The 18,726-nt window shown below is 47.9% G+C and overlaps 1 protein-coding gene across 1 annotated transcript in view; it reads left to right on the top strand.

The window, feature by feature from the left end:
* Positions 1-10,764, top strand: part of TEKT3 (tektin 3) — a 99,269-nt gene extending 88,505 nt beyond the window's left edge. The window contains exons 2-8 of the mRNA XM_026120542.2: positions 1,034-1,641; positions 2,516-2,599; positions 5,033-5,103; positions 5,419-5,562; positions 6,925-7,147; positions 8,341-8,495; positions 10,223-10,764. Of these exons, the coding sequence (XP_025976327.2) occupies positions 1,063-1,641; positions 2,516-2,599; positions 5,033-5,103; positions 5,419-5,562; positions 6,925-7,147; positions 8,341-8,495; positions 10,223-10,439 (1,473 nt within the window). The 5' untranslated portion in view covers positions 1,034-1,062 and the 3' untranslated portion in view covers positions 10,440-10,764. The remainder of the gene's footprint in view (positions 1-1,033; positions 1,642-2,515; positions 2,600-5,032; positions 5,104-5,418; positions 5,563-6,924; positions 7,148-8,340; positions 8,496-10,222) is intronic.
* Positions 10,765-18,726: the final 7,962 nt, after the last annotated feature.

The raw sequence follows: 18,726 nt of genomic DNA, 5'->3' as shown, positions 1-18,726 counted from the left end.
GATTGATTGATAATTCTTTTAACACAGGAGGTTTGGAGATTGGGTGTCTTTCTACAGCCAGAGCTGGCTACAAGCCTTCTCCCCTTGCTGGTGTGGGCTCCAAGGCTGGTCCCCCTGAGCGGTCACCAGGACCTAGTCCACCAGCTGCTGACACTTATGCCAGTCCAGGAACTTCATCAACACAACATACCCTTCTGAGAGTTTGTCCGTGCATTATGTGTCACTTACTGGCTGGCTGCATTATATTTCTGATAATAAGTGGGTAATGACCCCAGTCTGAAAAGGCCAATAGCACCCGCACTACAGGATGCAGTTACTAGTAGCAAAATCTTCCTATGTGGTCATCCCTTCAAGGGTTACTGCAAGGCTGGCAGTTACGAGCCATTCTGGAAAGACTTTGTGGGATATCTTCTTTCCAAGTGTGTTTATTTGATCTTGGGTGAGCCATAGACATTTTTCATCCTTTACAAGTCAAGGGAGATGGCTGGGTGAAAGGGTGAAAAGGGTGAAAATGCAAGTGAAGATACAGATGATGAGGATGGAGTCCCTCGTCCACGGATCAAGCTGGGCTGGTAGCAGCTGTATATCCAAAGGGACATGGTTCTTGGAGCTGGTAATGGGACATTTAAATACAATGTCACATCTGGAATACTCCGAGATCTGCACAAATGCTAGCCGAAAGGATAAAATTAACAGCAGAGAATCACCAAGCAAATTTTGCTGGAATGACAGATCTAAGGATAAGGACAGCATAATATCTGTCATTCTCATTACCAGCCATGATTCGTTTCTCTCTGCATTTCAAGACCTGACACTAGATACTAATAACAAAATTGAATCCTTAAACATACAAATACTTGGGACACTGTCAGAAGGGATTTGCTTTTCAGAGTTTTAGGCCTGTAGGAATGATGTGTGGGTGTTGTGTGCATCACTAATTGTGTTCTAAGTTGCATGTGTTCATATAAGAAGTAATGTAAACACAGAAGCTTACTAAATGAGCTTGTTGTCTTCTATGTCCTTTTCTATGCAGGACACATAACTGAATAGCAGTTTTCAAGAATGGAGCTTGTTGGCTCTACATTAACGGCAACTTGCGCCCATCCAAGATCAGCATCTGCCAATTTTCTACCTGCCATCAGTGCCATGGCTTCAAGTTATAAGAACCGGTTTCCTCACTATGCCTTGCCTCAGGGTTTGAGGCTTCCCTGGAGACCTGATGCCTATTACAGAACAGCTAGCATTACTCCAGCTTTGGCTCCATATTCCAAAAGCTCCCAGGGGTTAACCCCCAGCAAGATGCTTCCTTTTGTTTCCAATCGAACAACACTCTTCACTCGTTACACCCCTGACGACTGGTACAGGTCCAACCTGACCAACTACAAAGAGTCGGAGACTTCTCGGCACAGTGCAGAGAGACTGAGAGTCGATACTTCCCGGATGATTCAGGACAAAGATCAACAGACGAAGAAAACTCAAGCAGAAAGCACCAAAAATCTGGGCGAACGTGTCAATGATATTGAATTTTGGAAATCAGAGCTCCGCCATGAGCTGGATAAGATGATTGGAGAGACCAATGCACTTACGGACACGAAGAAGCGACTGGAAAGAGCCCTGGCTGAGACGGAGGGCCCTCTCCAGGTAAGCACTGTTTCTAGCGAGGTACAAGCTGTAGCCAATCACTTTAACATCTGCAGCCATTCAAACATCTAATTGAGTTTCACCGGAGCTCCATGATGTCTAGAAAGTTTTTATTACGAGACCATTAGTTAAGTTAGTAATAAACAAAGCCCTTGCCATCTGCTACATTCCCTATCAGCACATGTGGAGCACATCAGAACAGTATTTGCTTAGCCAAATATTTCTTTAAGTGGTATATCCACAATCCTGTTTTGGGATACAAAAGCCTTACTATGAGGTTCCAGTCAGGTCGGATTCAAGGCTGGAGCAGATCCCTGAATACAGCTGCTGTTACACCATGGACACATGGGCTCCTTCATGCTTATTTAGTGCTGATGTTGCAGCTTGGCTGGTCAGTGTCAGCTAAATCCTGCCCTGGCCACTTTACTCTAGCAAAGTCCCAGGGTGCAGCCCTGCCCTGTGCGCAACACTCTCTCCCTAGCGCAAAAGGAGAAGTGTTTCCAAAAGGAAAACCTGAGATGTGGCACACTTCACAAAGCTCAGCTATAGACTTTCCCCCGGAGAGGTCCTGCAGCCTCCAGCCAGGCCGCGGTGCCAGCCTCCTCTCTTTGCTGCTATGTTCTGGAGTAAGTACCTTTGCCTTTTCTTCTGTACTGTCCCTGAAGCTGGAGAAACTCCCTGGATACCCCCAGCCTCACTCCCTAGCCCCATCAAAGTCCTTGCTGGAGCATAAGCAATCCCTGCTGTGGCCAGTTCTGTCCCTCTTTTCCTGTGCCCACCTATTATTTCTTTTCTCTTACACTAATTGAGATGGGGACTGTCCCTATCGGGCATCCCATTCCTCAAGCCAGCAGTGACGTTGTTTACCCAACAGGTAGCCCAAGAGTGCTTGCTTCACCGGGAGAAGAGGATGGGCATCGATCTAGTCCATGATGACGTGGAGAAACAGCTCTTGACAGTAAGCTTTGCCACCAAGCCAGCTAGGAAACAGGGCTACCAAACCTGCTCAGGGCAGGTTAGGTGACTGTAGCTCTAACCCATGATCTGTGTTGCCATCATGAGTGTCTTGGATTGTGAGGGGGCCAGCAGTGCCTCCGGGAGACATTGGCTGGGAGGTGGAGGGAGAGAGCAGGGACATTGGCCGCTCAGCACGGTGATTTCCTGGGGTGCACACGGTGCTGGGCTGGCAGTTACTAATGAACACTCATTTCCAAGAGCTATTGGTTAAGCAAAGTGTGAACACTAAGGGCCTGCTCCATGCTACCTCGCACGCTCAGACAAATAATGACCATGAAGCATAAATGTTTGACAAGACAAACTGGTCTGACCCTCAAAACCTGCTGGGCCTGGACGGTGTCTCTCCGCAGAGCTGCGTGCCCCCCGTTTCATGGGTAAGACTTTCTCTTGGAAAGGAAGGAAATGAAGCGTTCCTACCAGAGCAGCTCCTGCTGAATAACAGCTGGGTCTTTTTGTAGTGGATAGGAATTAGTCTTTCCTTAAGGAGTTTGTGAAATGCCCTTCTGACACAAGGTCCCTGTATTTCAGGGTCCTGCCAGCACCAGATCTATATGAATCTGAACACACACACACACGCACACATAGTTAGGGGAAGGCAGCACGTGCCCGGCAGCTTGTCTAGTTTTCCCAACTGTATTATTTGGTCTAATAAAAGATATTACATCTACTCCCAGCTTTGCTTTGCTTCTGCACTCAGCCCAGCATGGCTGCAACAGAACGGCCACTACGTGCAGTGAGGCCATGTATTTTATAGAAATTATAAAAACATGTGCCTCCCGCCTGCCTTTATATAGTCTGATTTAAATTACCAGCAAAAAGCAAGCAACAAAAGAGTTGGCACCACAGATGGGATTCTAATGCAGGGTACAGTGAAATATAATCACTGCAAAGGCCTTGTGAAACTGAGGAGGAAATCACAGCCCTTGGGACTATAAAGCCACTGCTCAGTGAAGATTTTTTCTTATGAGGCAAGCCCTAAAAAATTAGAAGATTAGCTTAAAGGTCATGAGATTTTTAGGAAAATGATCAGAGTTGGTATCTCCTTAATGGTGTTCTGGATTTGAAGTGTCTAGGACACATTTAGGCCATGCTTTTCAGCTGGTTTCTGCAGACAAGATGACTTAAAACTTCTTAAAACTTTTTTTTGAAGTGCTAATGACCTGCCTCCAGTAGCTGGTGCTTCAGAAATGCAACAGACTTGTGCTAGGGTTGTGAGAGACCTGAGAATGCAACACGTGCCTTTTTTCAGTGCAGCTGAGTGTTTATTAGAAATCACCGAGAACTTATATCAAAGCAAAATCCAACTGCTTTCATCCCCTGTGATTTCTCCTGCAGAGAAAGCATTTTGAGGGCAAAAAGGGCAGATTCTGATTTGGGATGGGTGCGTTGAAACACTGCTGATCCAGATAACCACTCTGCCAGTTTATCCCAGGTCGAGAGCAGTCCCTGCCCACATGCAGTGGAACTAATCAGGACTTGGCATTGATGTCAAGATGAAAAAATGTCTGGCAACCCACCCTCAGGCCCTGAAAGCTAATGCAAAGGGCATCGCCACAGCCAGAGTAGCTGCCGTGTGACTGATCTGAGTCCATGAATAAATCCGCGGCATTGTGGCCCTGGCAGCTGGAAGCAGGGAGAGCATGTCGCCTGTCACAGCAGCGCTGGCTGTCCCTGTCACCCGCACGGACGGCACATGGCCGGGGCCCCACATCCCAGTGCCGGGGTGCGGGGAAGTGGGAGCAGCCGCAAAGGGACGGGCAGCTGGAAACGCACAGTTCTCCACTGTGCTGACCCAAAATTTTAAACCATGGGATGTGGAAGGTGAGGGGTGAACTGACTCAAAAGCAAGCATGCCCTGAGGGGCCATCGAGGCTGTGCCTTCCCAGGGTTACACCCAGGCTTAATTCTGGGCCTAACTGGGCCTTTCCGGGATGGCTGGCAAAGCTGCCTTGGGTTACCAGGAGCTGACAGGACCCTTTGGACACTGCCATGATGACTGAGCTGCCCCCACAGCAAACCAGGGTTGGGATGCTCCCCCTGCTCCCAGTTTGCTCCCACGCGTAGGAATTTGACACCAATCTCTACCAGTGACTTGCTCAGTGAGCCAGTGGCAGGTTGAGGACCCCTCACATCATTTCTTGGACCAGTGACAAATGACACCCGCCTGTCCCCCCTCACAATCACTACGCGTTGGCTCAGCTGAATGAGTGGAGTTGGGGAGGATGACGTTTTCCACTCCTGGCCTATTTGCTTTGGGCAGAAAGACAAATAGGTAAGTTCTTGCTGTGCAAGGCTGGGGGAAGCCCGAGGGGATGGGTGTAAGCAGGATGGAAGAGCGCGGACACTGATGCCAACTTGGTTTGTCGTTGCCCAGGAGGCCGATGTCATCAGGTCGTGTCAGGAGAGGATGCAGCGGTACCTGGATAAGGCGATCGCCCAGCTCGCGTGAGGAGGAACTCCTTATCTCACCTCGCAGGGCTGACCTGGGTTGTCATGTGAACCTCCAACAGACCCCTGCCTTTACCCTAACAGACCACTACCTTTATTCCAACATATCCCTATTTTTACCCCCAACAGACCTCTACCTTCACCCCTACCATGAAGGTGCCAAACCAGTGTAGGCTCGATGGGAAACATGCAGCAATGCTCTCAGGGAGCATGTAGCCACTAGAGTGGGAGCTGCTGGAAATGAGGTGGGAGGATGCTGTGACACATTACGCTCATACGTCCTCACTAACAGTGGTTGTTCTCATGCTGAAGGTCCAACAGGGCAGCCCAGCACGAGCTGGAGAAGGATCTGGCTGACAAACAGGCTGCCCACCGCATCGATGACAAGTGCCACCACCTAAGGAACACTTCTGATGGCATCAGTTACTACCGAGGGGTGGAGCGGGTCGATGCTACGTGAGTGTATGCTGAGCAGTGCACGTGCCAGCCAGGCTTGGGCTGGGAGCATGGAGCCACGGAGATCCCTGGGAGATGCTGCCCAGCATCCTGTGGCCATGAGAGCTTGAACATCCAAGGCATGGTGCCTCTCCCTGGTGGGGAGCAGGTCATCCAAGCTCCTCTGTAAAGACATGCAACTCTACCTGGCAAACCCATTGCACCTCCCGAGCTGCCCATGAAGGGGCTGAATTGCCTTGGAGGTGCCATTCCTCTCTGCTCACTTTGAAGGCAGCAGGTTCCTCTGCCTCCAGCTGGACACCTAACATTTAGAGGACAAAAGTGAGGCAAAATGACTCCCACCTAATTAAACATTATCAGCATTCGGAGACCAGCCTAAAAAGGAAGGAATTCAATTCAGCACCTTTACGCAGCTCATTAAGTTTATGCATATTTCCAAAGATGTGTCAGTGCTTGCTTGAGTGCTCCTCATTAACATAAAGTCTAGGGGTTTCACCCCTCTGCAGAGATGGCCTTGCAGGGAGCCTAAATGACGTAGGAGTTCGGGAGAGAAAGAGGAGGGGTGCTGGGATGCAGTTCAGCTGCTTTTGGATGCCAGGAATTCAGCTTTGACTCTGCAATAAACGAATGGTGACCTAAACCAGCCCTCACATAAATATGCTGTAACTGGCAAAGGGCTAAAGGAATAAATGTGTTGCTCACATGGACACATGCAGTTTATGGAGTGGCATACATTGATTCAATTTTTCTAATGTTTGAATAATTATTCACAGTGGAGCTCAGACATATTTAGACAGGCAAATGAATTGCAAAGGATTGAAGCTAAAATTCAGAGGGGGTAAAATGTGCAGACGATCAGCATGTTTTAAATGGAGCTTATGTGGTATTTAAGTCTTTTATTGACCTTGTTCTGGACTACTGCACAGGCGTGAACTTCGTTCTGAATGCACAGGCAGGGAATCAAATATTATCTAGTGTTCATAAGTTAGCAGCAAAACAAACTGATTGCAATGCGCGTTGCCATGAAGTTGTGAATCATTTGGCACTTAATTGCCATTAACATGTTTGTAGATATGAGATTTGATTAAAATCTTTATCATCTAGGCATTTTTGAGTTTTTTTTTTTTTTTTAATTGGAGCTTTCATAAAAATCAGAGTTGTTTCCATGAATATGTCATCATTTGATAAGCATTATTGAGCAAACCATAGCCAGATGTTTAACTAACACACAGTCAAATTAAGAGCCTAGATTCCCCTTAAAGCTGTGTTTAATCCAAGCTCCTCCCTGGCAGGATCCATGACTGTGCATAGTCATCCTCAGCAGTGTGGTGTTACCGTGGGCTTCTCCTTTCCTTTCCCTAGGATCTCCGTGCCAGAATCCTGGGCCAAGTTTACGGATGATAATATTCTGCGCTCCCAGAGCGAACGGGCTGCCTCCTCCAAGCTGCGGGGAGACATCGAGAACCTGCTGGTGGTGACCGCCAATGAGATATGGAACCAGTTTAACAGAGTGAACGTCGCCTTCACCAATCGCATTGCAGAGACAGCAGATGCCAAAAATAAGATTCAGACCCACCTAGCTAAGGTAACCCAAACCCTTCACTTTCGGTGCAAAACTGTCACTTATGAATGAGACCTCCAAAGCAAGAGCTTGAACCTGCAGGAGGATCTGGCCCAAGTAGAGGAATGGTCTCCACAGAAATCTGGATTATAGTATCATTTTCTGCTTGAAACTCAAAGTATTGCAGGCATTTTTTTTCCAGAAGAATGACTTTGCACTGTTATTTCATCTCAAACAATACTGTATTTTGTTTGCCAAATTATTTTGCAGTATATCCTAGCTGACAACCTGGCAACACAAGGAGGATTTTTAGCAGAAAATGAAAATGCTCGTTGCATCTCCTAGTTGTCATTTCAGAAACTGTCACTGTGCATAAAGTGTTTGCTGTGTCTCTCCCAGGACGCCTGTCTGGGGTTTCATACAATCACTTCTTTTCAAATGCCTCACTTTGAATCTTGGCACTTTGCTGCACAGATATCTGTGTGTTTTGTGCATTGCTCTGCTGAGCAGGATGAATTGAAATCAGAGCTATGGGCATGTGGCTCTGACAGGTGGATCTTGCAGAAACTTTCCTAAAAAGTGCTCGGTGCTTGGTCCACTATTGATTGACTGAGCAGAGGTTGGGCTGGGCTGGGCTTTCACCAATGCAGGTTGATGACATGCCTTTAAAAGGAGCTCCATTAAAAACCTGCTTTCCATTAGTAGTTATTGGTGGATGAATAGTTCCTGAAAGCAGTAATTTTGGGAAGTGGTAATTCAACTGATCCATCACTGTTCCAAAACCTCTGGTGTGACAGCTACAGCAATGAGAGGTTTTCCCCTGAGGAGAACTCTCTGCTGGATCTGCGCGTCCATAAGTGGTGGAGTGGCTACGGTCCGAGCCCAGCCTTGTACCTGCTCCAGATGGGAGCACTGCATCTGCCTCCTTCCACTGGGGCTGGAGAGGCTCCAATAGCAGGTAGAGAATGGAGGAGGAGGCAAGCCATAGATCTTCGCACAGATCAAAAAGCAACCAACCACACAGCTGCAGGCGTACTGCAGATGCGCTTGAAGAGACAATAGGGTCTACTTAATGAACTTGGGTTTTTCTACAGACGGGCAGGAGAAAAGGGAAGATGATGTTGACATTTGAGAACATATCATGAATATATTGAATATTGAGAATGTATTGAGAATATATTTTGTAATTCATGCATTTGTTCTGTTTTAAATGCTAGACTCTGCAGGAAATCTTTCAAACTGAGATGAACATAGAAGCCATTCGAAAAGCCATTCGGGACAAAGGACCACCGTTAAAAGTGGCCCACACCCGGCTGGACGAGCGCACGCGGAGACCAAATGTGGAGCTGTGCCGGGATAGTGCCCAGATACGGTAAGGCTGGAGTGCAGGGCTGCCCCTGTCCTCAAAGAGCCACCAGCCAGTAGCACACAGGAGCATCGCTTGATGACAAAGTCAGTAATAGGCCTTTTTCTGAACTGTCCTTCCTTAAATGCACTAACATAATCAAAAGCAAGGAGAGAGCACCCCAGGCTTTGGGTGCTGTGACAGCTTTGTATCCACAAAGGAGACTGTTGTGTCATTATGGTCATACTGCGGGCAGGTAGAGTCTGATGCTACCCCACAACGGGCTGAATTTCTCTCGCTTGGGTGAACATCTTCCCTCCTGCCTGCTGCCTGGGGGCTGGATGTGCCCAATCTTGAAGGACAGGGCCTTTAATCTCCTACAACCTCACCCTGAGAGTGCTTAGCTGGCTCGTTTGGGGTAGCTACAAGGGAGGCTGTAAGGCGTGGGAGAAGCAGGTAGCGGTACTAAACCTCTGCTGGACACGGGAAAACACAACCAAGCTTTTGGGCACACGAGCCCATGGACACAGGACTGCGGCAGTTGGCTCAAATGCTTCTCCTTTGCATTCCTGCAACACCTTATCTGCCTTCTCCGCAAGGGAGGCTTGGCCAGGACTTCCTTCCTCATTTCCTCCTCCTTCCCCTCCTTCTCCTTCTCCTCTTCATCTTCCCCCTCCCCCTGACGGCTCCTCTGGTCCCACTGGCAATCAGCTGGGTGTGATAGCTGCAGAGCAAGAGCTTGCTGGTGCTGCAACCCAGCATCTGATAGAAACCTAGAGGCCTGCCAGAAGGAACGTCTTGTGCTGGGTGCGGTGCCCACTCTGTCCTTTCCAGGGTATCGTGTGCTTTGAAAGGAAGGCAAACCAAAGAAAGCGCCTTCCCCAAAAGGGCAGAAGTGAAAATTCTTCACAAATAGAGGAGCTGTCTCTCTGGCCCTTAGAGATGACCTTGCTACAACTTTTTGTCTAGACACAAAAAGAAATATAAATCTGAGTTGGCCAATGTTATGGGGTGGGGAAGCTGGAAGCTGTAAAGTTTGTAACTCTGGTGGGTTCCCCCCCCCCCCCCGTTTTTTTTTTTTTAACAGAAGGAAGAAAAATTGGGGAAAGCTCACCTGCTCCCTTCTCTGTGTCTTCCCTGCCCTGGTGCAGGGCAACCTCTTGAGAAGCCTTCTAGTCATGATTCGATCTTCTGTCTTTTAAAAGCAATTTTTGAGCTCTGTTCATGAGTTGCAAGCACAGTTATTTCTCCTGAGTCTCTTTTCTCAGCATCTCACGTACTTTTGTTTTTCCGTCATCCCCTTGTTTCCGAATTCACTTTCAACCTCACCCAGTCCTCCTCGTTTTGCAGCACGTGTCTGTGGGTGTGGGCAGGAACCCTGCACGGAGAAATCCGGGAGGGCAAGGCACTACAGCAGAGAAGCTAAAACGGGAACTGGAAACCGCAGCTGCCGTCCCTCCTCTCAGGGGCACAGGCTGTTCTGGGAGACGCTCCTGGGCTTCACCAAAGTTTTAGAGCAGTTTCCTGGCCACAGACTTAATCATGCCACCCAGCTGAGATCAGGAGGAGCCCTGCTGTCCATTTTTACACCTGTCTGCCAGAAATGTTTCCTTTTAGTTATATTCTGGACATGCCGAAGAGGGAAACCCTGTGCCAAGGGGCCTGTCAGTAACGCTGTGCTAGAAACACGCCAATGAAAGGCTACCTCCATCCCCGGCACCCGTTAACAGTGGGGGTTTCTTGGTGTTTTCTAGCCTCATCAATGAGGTCCATGAAATCGATGACATGATCCAGAGCCTTCAGCAGGGGTTGAGGGACGCCGAGGACACGCTGCAAATGTTGGTTCACACCAAGTCGACCTTGGAGCATGACCTAGCTGTCAAGGCAAATTCCCTCTTCATCGACCAGGAGAAGTGTATGGGGATGCGCAAGACCTTCCCCAACGCTCTCCGCCTGGTGGGTTACGCTTAGTCTCATCTTAGCCTAACTCATGGTATCTTCTGGGGGATGTATTCTCAGTTGTGCTAAGATGCTTTGAAAATATGCGCTCATACTTTCACTTACTAATGAAAGCCCAGAGTAGAAATTAAATGATCACTTTGTGTGTTATATGGTCTACTGGGATTTATTTTTTCCATTGTTTTTTCCTTTTTTTACTGCTCTTTCATCGTGTGTCAGAGAGTAGCTGAAAATATCCTGTATGACACTGAGACCAAATCCACCCTCGGGGATTCGTTCCTGCCATTTCAATCTGTGATTTTAGGAGAAACAAAGTGCTGGGTCTTCCTCCTTTTGAGTCTGTCTGATGTGGAAAAAGCACAAGGGGAACTAAAAGTAGTCGTCAGAGTAATTAGGTGATGACATCCACCACGTATTTTTAGTGGTGCAGCAGGAGAAGCACAAAATATCCTACAGAGCATTGCAGTTTGTTCTATTCATAAATAGAAAAACCTGCCTTTAAAGCTGATTTCTATATATGATAATTTTCTCACTTTTGAAAGATCTAAATGTCATCTAAAACATCAGTGCTAGGGTCTTAAAACGAGGACGTACTTTCAACCAGTTAACTGAAGAAAATGCTGTGCTCGTAAGTATGAAGTGGTTCCTAATTTAAACTCTTGTATTTCGTTTGTTGGTGGAAACATTGAAGCACTCGGAACATAAGGAAATGAATGAATCCCTCAGCCAGCCACCCTGACTGCAATGATGACTGCTTTGTTGCTGTCAATCAGAACTATCTAACTGAGTATTTGAATTTTTAGATGGATAAATCTTTAATCAATCCAAGAGTCATTGGCAACGTCCCTTCGGAAATAGGTCCACAGACTCATACATCACTTAGACACTCCTGAAACTTTTAAACTAAGTTTCTGTCTGGAATAATTACTGCTATAACTAGTATGAGAGGACAGCCAACTGCAGCCAGGTACTGCTGAAGAGGATCAGAAGGTAGGACTCAGATGGGTAACACGTATTGCATCTGTGTTTGACTTCTTTTATTTTCTTAAATGTTCAGAGAAAGTTGGATGTAATTCTCTTTACTCCAGCCTCAATGTTGTAACTCATTCCAGTCTCATTTACACTGACGTACCAAGGAAACCCTCTTACATAACTTAGCATGACGTTGTTTTGTTTAAACTCCATTGCAACCTTCTGATGTTGTCAATAGGGGAGAGCTTTGCTGGTTGTTGCGCTGTAATTGTCTGTCTCACCCTTATCTGCTAGAGGAATGCAGGTTATGGCTAGGAAGCAGCTCAAATAAGGCATAAAAGAGGCCATAAGCATTTTAAATTGCAGGAAACTCTTCAATCTCTTTCCTAAGACTGTTTTCAGCTCTTCATCCCTTTCCAAAAAAAATGGCCCCTAGTTTGGTGAAAATGAAGATTCATCTTCCATCCTCAGTCTTGAGGCTGTTCCCCAAGGGCGAAGTGTCAGGCAGCGAGCAAGGTGCTGTGGAGCTCTCGCTGGGCTCATACACAGCTAGCGTCAGCCAGACAGAAAATAAAGCAGATCTCTCACAAGTGCTGAATGATCATTAAACACCACGAGCAACGAGATCTCCAGCCAAGAGTTTCTTCATCAGCACTTTGGCAGCTTGGACAGGGAAAAGAGTTTTCTCGCAACTTTTTCAGAGAGCTGAGGACCCTGGGGAAGCCCCCTGGCACCATGCTCCTGCGGAACAGTAGCCTTAGGAGCTTTATCATACACAGCGGAAATAAAGCAGTGATCACAAGAACAGGGACCAGGGGCAGTGGTGCTCACCCTGGGCTTGCATGTAACCCTGATCATGCCCCAAGATTTACTGAGTTTCAAAGCGTATCCCTGGGTTAGCAGGAACTGAAAGGTTTGTACTCATCCAGCACAGATCGTCGGTAACCCTTTGGCAGGTGGCTTGTGTGTTTTTGCTCAGTGGTGGCACTGAGGCTGAGATTTGAGCTCAGCCTAAAGCATTTAGGCACCAAAAATCCCAAAGGAGAAGTTCAAGCCCATTCTCCTCCCATGAGACTCCTAGCCATGAACCTTCTGGTTCAGCATGTGGGCTCTCAGGAGCTAAGCGTAGCTTTTCTTGTGTCACATCTTCACATGACTCCCTCTCGCAGCACAAGGCCAGACAGACCTGCTAACTTGTCCTGGGTTCAGTCCCCCCGCCCCAGCTGTGGTTGCTCCGCTCTCCCACGGGCCATGTTCGAGAGCTCTAACCTGCAGCCAGGTGCTGTCCCCAACCTCTGCATCTTGGCAGTGTCTCTTCATGGCAGCAGCCCCAAACAGGAAGCAGTTGCCTTTTTAACCTTTTTTGCTAGCACTTGTAGACTAAAAATAGGTTTCCTCCACTTTACACGCATTTTGGAGCTACAGGCAAAGCACACTGGAGACAGCAGCTTCCCTTTCCAAAGAGAAGATATGCCAGTAACTGGAAAAGACTGTCTAGCTCCGTGTACCTTCTCTTTCTCCATTTATCTCCCTCCCACCTCTTGGTGCTTCACCACACAACTGATTCCCCGCCGTATCCTGAAATAAGTCTTTGGTCTATTGAACTCACAGTGCCTTCCAGTAGCTTCCTCCCTGACCTTCGTGCCGCATGCTTATTTGTACTGTTATTCACCCTGTGTTTCTTTTTTCAAGACTTTCACAAATCCTAGTGATTTTGACTACTGTGCTATTTTGAAGCCCAGCTCCAGAGGGCAGATTTTTGGAAAGAGCCATATATTTTCTTTTTTTTGAGAAATGGGCCCTGTGAACTTGTCCCAAGTTGAGCGCTAAGAAGTGGAGGTATCCACAGTCGCTTTTGAAAGGCTCATACTTTTAAGTTCCTGGAGTGAAATCCTGGTGTTAGCAACAAGTTCACATTCATTGCACTTCCACCTTCATCTTTGAGTCAGATTAAACAAAATCAGGGCCCCATTCCACTGTGAGTGCACACGCGGAGCAGGCAGCACCCAAAGTCTCCCATTTTCTCCCATCTGCTTTCAGACCACCCCAAACACTCATCCTTCCCACTAGCCCAGCTCCCTTAAGGCTGTCTCATAACCAACAGCATTTACACGGTGCCACAGCTATCTGGCTGTAAATTTTCTCTGGCTGTCCTGCCCTGTTGATGCTTCTTTACACACACTGGCAATGCAGTGCTTTTCTCCACTGGAGCCTTAACCAGAGGAATTTCAGTTGCAGCCTTCCTAATTTCTTCCACAAATACTTTCCGCTTTCCTGCAGCAGATTTCCCAGACATTAGAGGATTCCCAGCTCCCTCAGGGTTTTCATTCCCTCCATACCAGCTTTCCATAAGTCAATGATGTTGCTTCTGAGAGCTGAAACTCCTCCAGGTGCTTGGATCACCTAATCCTACATGTGCTTCAGTTCGAATCCTTTTTTTTCCCCCCCCCCTCACAGTATGTCCTATGCACATCCCCTGCAAAATGAGTCTCTAGAGAGTTTGGGGGGGTGAAATCCTAGTAGACACCAGAATTGTAGCAGGGTCTCGTGCAGTCCCTCTGCACAGGCATGGATTTCGCTTCCCCACGACTGAGCCGCTGGTGAGCAAAACTTCTCTGTTAGATCATTGCAGGGTTAATTTTAGGGTTACAGCCTAGTAGCCTATATATTTGATGTCTACTAGGTGCATTAAACAGTCATCCTACCTTCCTGCTTCTGATGTGAGAGAAGCCTTTGATTTGTACCATCATTCGTTTTCTTGATCCACTTTTAGATAGTACTATCATTCCTATCTCACTGCCTTTCTGCATCGATTTGATCTGTTTCCTTTCCTTAAATGCCTTCAGTCTTCAGGATGACTTGTCTGCTTTTATTGCTGTTTATTACTGTTTTATTGCTCACTTTATCAGCCAAGTTGCTGAGAAAGTTAGTTTGTGGAAATTCCTTCGCATCCCATAGCCATATTCCCACCCTCCCTACCGCCAGATTTCATGCATCGCTCCAATAAACCCTGCATAGCTGGGTTTGTAAATCAATTGCTTACTGGCTGGAGCAAAGGAAATAAGTTAATAAAACCAGGACGGCCTTGCTTTGCACAAGTTAAGCTTCATGTCGGTCCATGACCCAGTGGAACAGTCAAGGCCAGTCTCTCCAGAAGCTATTCAGAAAGGAGGGTTGACATTTTCCTTGCCTAAGAAAAAAAATCAGTGAATGTCCTGAAGGAGTCTTGATACAAATTTGGATGAAATGAAAGCTTGCCAAAACCACTTTAACAGTATATTGCATAACAAATGCAGATTTTCATGCTTTTATCATGCTTTAGACTTCCTAAAACAGCATCAGCAGTCTGAAAAAAAGAAAAAAAAAACTTTCTCACTGTAGTGGAAAAAAGGAGACAAATTTTCAGTCAAGTCATGGCTAAAGAAAATTTGGGAAGTATAAAAACATCAGAATGGCTGCACTGGCTCAGCCTGAAAGTCTAGCAAGCCCTAGATTCAAGCTCGGACGGCCCCAATAGCAGATGCGTAGATGAGAGTGCAAGAACAAGGCAAGCATGCTGCGAGACTTTCCAAGTATACTTTCCCAGCTCCCAGCAATTAGCATCTCAAGGACTTCCTGAGCTGACAGTGCTGTCCTCGAATTTAATAAGCCCCTGGCGGATTTCTTTCACATGCTCTCATTCCAGTTGTTCTTCAAGCCCATGCAGACTTTCAGCATCGGCAGCGTCCCTCAGCAGGGAGACCCAAGGCACAGAGCATCACAGCTCAGAGCATCAGTGTCCAACCTTACAACCCCAGAGGAGACTGAAAAAGGGGCCAAACCTGGGACAGCTGAAGCCAAAAGTGTAAACCTCCATAGCTCGAGCAAAAAGATGGCTCGAAGATGTTTTAGATTCGTATCGTCTGCAGGTTCAACACAGGAGCTCACAGTGCGTACTGATCCATGGATTAGCTCCTTTTATATCAGCTTGCAAGAAACCAGCACAAATAAGAGCAGGCCATGAATAACATTTTCTAAGGTATCGGTCATGTCATGACATATGATCAGGTCCCAGCTAGGAAGTTTGGTTGGTTTTTGGAGACAATGGGTAAATTTGGGGTTCACTGAAGCCAGTGGGATTTTCTCCAGTGAGTTCAGCCTGATTCCATCAGTGATGACAACTGGCTTAGAGTTGAAAGGAAAATGTTGGATGAAGTTATTTTTCAGCCATGAATGCCAAGTTGGCAAGACTAAAATATTTCATAAATTCATCTTGGTTTGGTGAAAAAAAGAAATGTAAGGGTAAGTAAGTAAATGGCTCCAAGATGTTAGAACTCTTATTTTAGAAGTCTGCTATATTTAAAAGTCTCCTCTTCCATTTTTCTGCTTGAAATGGCTTTTCAAATAGCCATTCCACCAGTTTTATCAGAGGAGTAAAGAACACTCTCCCTTTGAACACCATGCATTTTGATCCAAAGGGCATTTCAGACTGGAGAAACAATTTGGCTTTTTTGCAGCCCTGTGCTGGAGTAGCCTTGCTCCAGGCAGCACAGTAACCTGCACCAGCACCCCTTCCCGGGGCACGGCACCCACAGGCTCCCCTGCCGCCTGGCTGAGACCTAGCCACGCTCATCACACAGCCGCCTCCTTCTTACGCTGTGGAAAGGGCAAGGAGCTCGCAGCTCTCTGACACCGGCGCTCATTGCCAGCTAGGGTCATGCTGTCAAGGCGGAGAGCCTTCCCCCATCCCCTCAACTGGAAATGTTTATTTAGTTATTTCTCTCTGTGTGTATGTGTATTTATATGTGTGTATATATATATATATAAATACATACACGCGTGTATGTGTGTTTTTTGGGGGAGCATTATGGGTTCTCTATAAAACACCAGTCAAACAGTTTTCAAATGAGTGTAGTTATATATCTGAGTGTATGTCTGTGCTCACGCGTGTCTGTGCTTACTGTGCTCTTTATTTATCTAGTTGCACAGTTGTTTGAAAACAAGTTTATTCCCTTGTCTTTTGCCTCCTGTTCTGCTCTCTGCCCATCCAGCCCCTTCTGGAGCGCTGTATGAGCACTGGGCTTGCTGATCTTCTGCCCCTTCCCCTTTGCATTTCAAATCCTCCATTGCTAGTGGTTTTAATCACCAGGGTAGGATACGGGAAACAAGTCCCTAAAATCCTGATGATGGAGCAAAGTCCTGAGGATCCTTGTGGATGGCAAGTTCATCCACACGAGACGTGGAGAAAATCTTGTGTTTTCAGATAGCTTGAAAAGGCTCATTTTAAGAGTGGTTACTGGTCTGGGGCAAACACCAGCAGAACAGCGATGGGCTGGTTCAGCTGGTGCTGGAACCGTGTGGTTAAACCGAGCCTTAGACTCTACCCAGCAAAGTCCTCAAAGGCCACCACTGCCTTGCCAGGTTCGCTTCTGTGCCCATTAAAGCTACATGAAAAAAAGGTTTCCCTCCTAACTTCTAATTGCTTTACTCTAGCAACTCAAGCTGAATCATCAGCAGGGTTTTAAGTGATCCCCTGGAAGAGGCTGGGAGTGAGAAATCCACATTTTGCCATCCAGTGTTTACATAACCCTTTAACCTCCCAGCGTTCCCAGCAGAGCCTGTGGCGAATCTCCTTTGTACACAATGTATTTTTTGAAATTTATGGTGGCGCCTGTTTTCATGCAGGCCGTGACCACCATTAGCCACGCTCGCACGGCGACTGGCGGGGGGAGCCGGGCGGCTTTCGAGCCCCCGGCCGGCGCTGGGCACGCTCCCAGGCCGGCGCCGGGCGCGGAGCCCTCCCGGCCTCGGCACGGCCGATGGGCTCGGCACGAACTGAGTGCTCAGGAATCCGCCTGGAAGCTCTCCAGGCAACACAGGTTTTCTCTTCTTACTTTGCTATTCTCCATTGGCTCTGCTGAATGTTTTCTGCAAAGTAGGTCCTCTCTGCCCTGGATTATTACACTTGCTTCAGTGGAAATTAAGTAAATCTTGCAGCGGTTTTTGTTACCTGTGCAAACGTGACAGTACCTGCGGACGCACATACTCCACCCAGCTGCCAGCACACAGACCGGCCTTCCCTCCGCCGTGCTCACGTGAGCTCAAGCAGCATGGCGCCAAGTCCCTAGGGCTGCAATGGATATCACATGTTCAGCAGATGTTTTTCCAAAGCCCTGCGCCGTTTGGATAATCTGTGTCTCCAGAAAAAGAAAAAAAAGAAAGAAAAAATGTCTGATGAGCACTGGAGGGATGCACTCTGCTCTCGTGCTTTCTCCACGTTTCCTAATCCCTGACTCCCAGCCAAAGCAGGTTTCATCACCCTCAGGCTACTTCGTTCTCTGATTTGACTTTCAGATACTTCTCTCTTGCTTAAAAAAGCCGCCTTTGGCACCATTTGCAGAACGGGAAGCACGGTGTTGGCGCTCTCCTGCGTTCATGGGGGAACGTTTTGAGCACAGAGCTCCCCGCTCAGGTGCAGTATGTGACCCCCCCTCCTCCTCGATGCCTTTTACAGCTGTGACTCTCCCTTTTGCATTTTGGGGGAACTGGCAAATCGGATCCATCCAAGACACAGCATCTGGGACCTCCTCGGACCTACAAGCCCTAAACACAAGGCCAGCTAGATTGGGGTCCTTGGGGACACAACCCTCCTTGTCTTGTGCCTGTACCGCCCCTAGCATGGTGGTTCCTCCTGCACTGAAAACATAGTTGGCTCCCAACCCGCAGAGGCAAGAAGGCTCAAATAGCCTCATAGCAAGGAACGTGCTGATGCCACTCCAGATGTTTTAGTCCTCGGGGGGGGGGAGGAGGGGGGAGTTGCAGTCACGGATGTCACGGGTCCGTGATGTCACATGCAGGAGCTTGCTAGTGGCATGTGGCGGTGCGACACGGCAAGCAGGCCCAGAGGAAGGGGAGCCGCCTTCAGAAAAATGGATGTCGCATGTATTTTTTTCTGAGGGAAACAAAAGTTGAACCTTTTGAGGCCGGCCTGGGCAAACCTCCTGCCCAGTGCAGAGCCCGAGGCCAGGCCAGCAGATCCGGCTCGGTGGCCTCGTGGCTGAGCGTGCAGGCATGTGCTGAAACGGGAGCCCTTGGAGAGAGGAGACTGAGCATCAGCCTGGAAAAAGGAGCGAGATGGCCAGACGGGCGGGCTGGGACCCTCGTTCCAGGCTCTGGCCCGTATCTACCTCCCACCCCCCGCAGTGCCGTGATTTCTCGCTCGCTGGCCCACTGCACTCAGCGGGCCCATTTATACAGGGGGCTGCGTGGAGGAGCCAACGCCTGGGCTGCAGGGAACGAGACGGGGCGCGCCAGCACGGAGGAGCCAAGCACGTTTCTCTGCCGCTTT

Source organism: Dromaius novaehollandiae, chromosome 18 (genome assembly GCF_036370855.1).
Source record: "Dromaius novaehollandiae isolate bDroNov1 chromosome 18, bDroNov1.hap1, whole genome shotgun sequence".
In the NCBI taxonomy this organism is placed as follows: Eukaryota; Metazoa; Chordata; class Aves; order Casuariiformes; family Dromaiidae; genus Dromaius; species Dromaius novaehollandiae.
Note: the sequence above shows the minus strand (reverse complement) of the source record. Positions and strands in the feature narration are given on the sequence as shown.